The sequence below is a fragment of the Odontomachus brunneus genome, unplaced genomic scaffold (assembly GCF_010583005.1).
Source record: "Odontomachus brunneus isolate Ranch 3 - 2012 unplaced genomic scaffold, Obru_v1 Obru_scaffold_142, whole genome shotgun sequence".
Taxonomy (NCBI): Eukaryota; Metazoa; Arthropoda; class Insecta; order Hymenoptera; family Formicidae; genus Odontomachus; species Odontomachus brunneus.
Genome location: NW_022639592.1, coordinates 377,791 through 380,657, shown reverse-complemented (window position 1 = coordinate 380,657; position 2,867 = coordinate 377,791). Strand labels below are relative to the sequence as shown.

Sequence of the window (2,867 nt, the reverse complement as noted above, 5' to 3'; positions counted from 1 at the left end):
TATATATATATATATATATATATATATATATATATATATATATATATATAAATTTTGATTTATTTTTTACCTTTTGTATACTCGACTATATTATTTTTTATTATATAGAGTGTTCCACTACTACAGCATTATCTCTTAAGGGCAGATTCCTAAGGTAATTTGAATAAAAAAATCATAATGCAAAAATACCGAGGCTATAATACTTTTCAAATTATAAACGATTAAAGTTGACCAATTATACTGGCTAAAGTACACGCGCTCAGGTACAGTACAACACACAATAGTACAGGTGCATGTACATGTCGCCTCTTTTCCAAATATTGATATGGAAGTTCCATACATACAACAACGTATGTAATAATAATCTGCCTTTTCTATCATTTAAATAAACATATCGTAAATAATAACAATTTCGTCAAAATGTTATGAATAAAATATCACAACATATTTATGAGAATCAATAAGCTGTCACACATTTGATGTTTCTTTCAGAGATTTACTAATTTCATATCTTATGCAAATTCTCATTTATGTGCCTGTACCATTGTGTGTTGTACCGTACCTGATTGCGTGTACTGTACTCAATATAATTGATCAACTTTAATCGTTTATAATTTGAAAAATATTATAGCCTCGACATTTTTGCATTAAGATTTTTTTTTTCAAATTACCTCAGGAATCCGCCCTTAAAAAGATAATGCGGTAGTGGCGGGACACTCTAAATACATATTTTGTAAATATATATGTATATATATGTAATAAAAAATAATGCAGTTGAACACAGGGTAAAGTGTAAAATATCAGAGATGTAAAACCTTGTTAGATTTGTGAAAGTATAGTACCACGCTGCTCAGATTTGTCTATTCTTGCGAACAGGCCTTTATATATATATATATATTTTTTTTTTTTACTATTTTTATATTTTTGTATTTACTGTTGAGTGTATTTTCGAAAATGTCACGACTACATGAGTGACTACATTACGTGTTTTTTTTTGTTTTTTTTTTTTTACAAAAGATAGATAATGTCATATATATATATACACACACATACCACACACGCACACATACATATCATTTAAAACAATTTTTTTCTGCCGATTTCTTAGATTATTTTATTACACACGACAATAATATATATATATGCAATAGGAAACCGAATGGCCGAATTCTCATTTTCCCAGAGAAGACCACTGTTTCATATCATTAACGAATTCATTAGTGGATGTACCTCACGGCAATTCGACGTAAAAGCGACAGTCAATGAAATATTTGTTATTTGCATTCAGATAAGAGAAAAAAAAGAAACATCTCACAGTAAATCATTCATGTTTGTGTAACACTTGCGACCTTTAACTCTAAATATTTCTAGTCCTAGTAGTTCCATTGTAAAAATTCACGCGTGCTCCACAATAACGATCTCCAAGTCAGTATATGTGTATCTGAATGCATAAAATATATCATTGAGCGCTGATCTATATAACATCTTTATCGTTACATCCGCTTAAAATGTGACAGGAGCCGGACCTGATAATCTAAATGTGAATGGGTTTGTAGAGTCAGAGAAGTATCAGGAGATGATAGCGGCGACAGAAAGCCCACCGAAGGGCGGCGGCCCGTTCCGTCTGGATGACGATTCCGAGTTTCCACCTGTCACGCAAAGGGCAGACTGAGCGTGGAACGCGATTTAATGGCATATCAAAAGCTCAAAGCGGAGATAAAAGAAAGAAAAAGGGAAAAGATAGAACGAAAGAGACAGCGACGAGAATTCGTGCAGGAGCAACGAAAGGGGGCACAGAGACCAGAGGACGTCCAGTATTACACATAAATGGCCGTATCCCGCTGCTCTCCTGAGTATTCAGTAAACGAAACTGAGAGACCCGGACAACATCACCGAGAGTGTCGTTGAAAATCTCAACGAGATGTTCACATTGGTTCATTAAGGCGACTGCGACCATCGCGTTAAGAGGAAGGAAAATCACTTTTTCATACGACAGTCCGGAATCACGACGCGACACTGTCCTGGAGAGAAGAGAGAAGTATCTTCGAGCGACACTCTCGGTTGTATCGTTTCGATACTATCGAATTAAACCGCTGGTATCGGGATTTTGTTCGTTCGTTCGTTCGTTAGACAGCATACGCGAATGCAGCTTCCGGAAAGATATAGTAATCCAATGATGGATAGGCGCGCATAGGAGCGCGAATGAACGGGCATCTTCTGAGGTTTATACGATAGAAGAGCGTTTTACTTATGTAGAAACGAAGATATTTTTTAACAAATAATTGAATAGAGAAGTTACCTACGTTTTAATTGTAAACTACGCGCTCAGTATGAGGGACCGAGATATCTACGGGATTCGCGCGTGCCATCCGCGCCTATCTGCACGAAATTTCTGAGTAATTGAGAAATCGCGGACCAGAGTAATTAATATGATCATTTCAAGCGTTCCGCGCCGCTGTCGACGAACATACCACGACTGTACCTGTCCTGAACGCCTTGCGCGAATGATGAAAAACTAATAATGATCTGGTGTACTTGGATTTTGTTAAAAGATAATTTTTAATAGATCGATGACTCTATGAATATAAGGAAAAACATTAGGAACATCATCTGTGACTCTTTGGGAAAACTGGCACTATGTGTCAACGAGTACGTCTCGTTCAAAGATTCGAGGTTTCTTGAAAACGTCGATAATAACGGCGAGAAAGGAATTTTCAGCCCGACATATCCATATTCCGACGCGAAATACATTGTAAATAAACCCGCCGCTTCTCATTTGCCAGGTTATCTGTACGTTATGTCCATTGCGTTTATGCAAATCGTGTGTGCCTGAAAATCGATGAAATTAAACCTCCGCTTTCTTCACA

At 36.2% G+C, this 2,867-nt stretch overlaps 1 protein-coding gene across 6 annotated transcripts in view; it reads left to right on the top strand.

Annotated features, from left to right (window-relative positions):
• Positions 1–2,867, top strand: part of LOC116850302 (WD repeat domain phosphoinositide-interacting protein 2) — an 8,830-nt gene extending 5,963 nt beyond the window's left edge. For all 6 annotated transcript variants that reach the window (XM_032828421.1, XM_032828420.1, XM_032828422.1 and 3 more), the window contains one exon: positions 1,557–2,867. In XM_032828421.1, the coding sequence (XP_032684312.1) occupies positions 1,557–1,672 (116 nt within the window). In that variant the 3' untranslated portion in view covers positions 1,673–2,867. The remainder of the gene's footprint in view (positions 1–1,556) is intronic.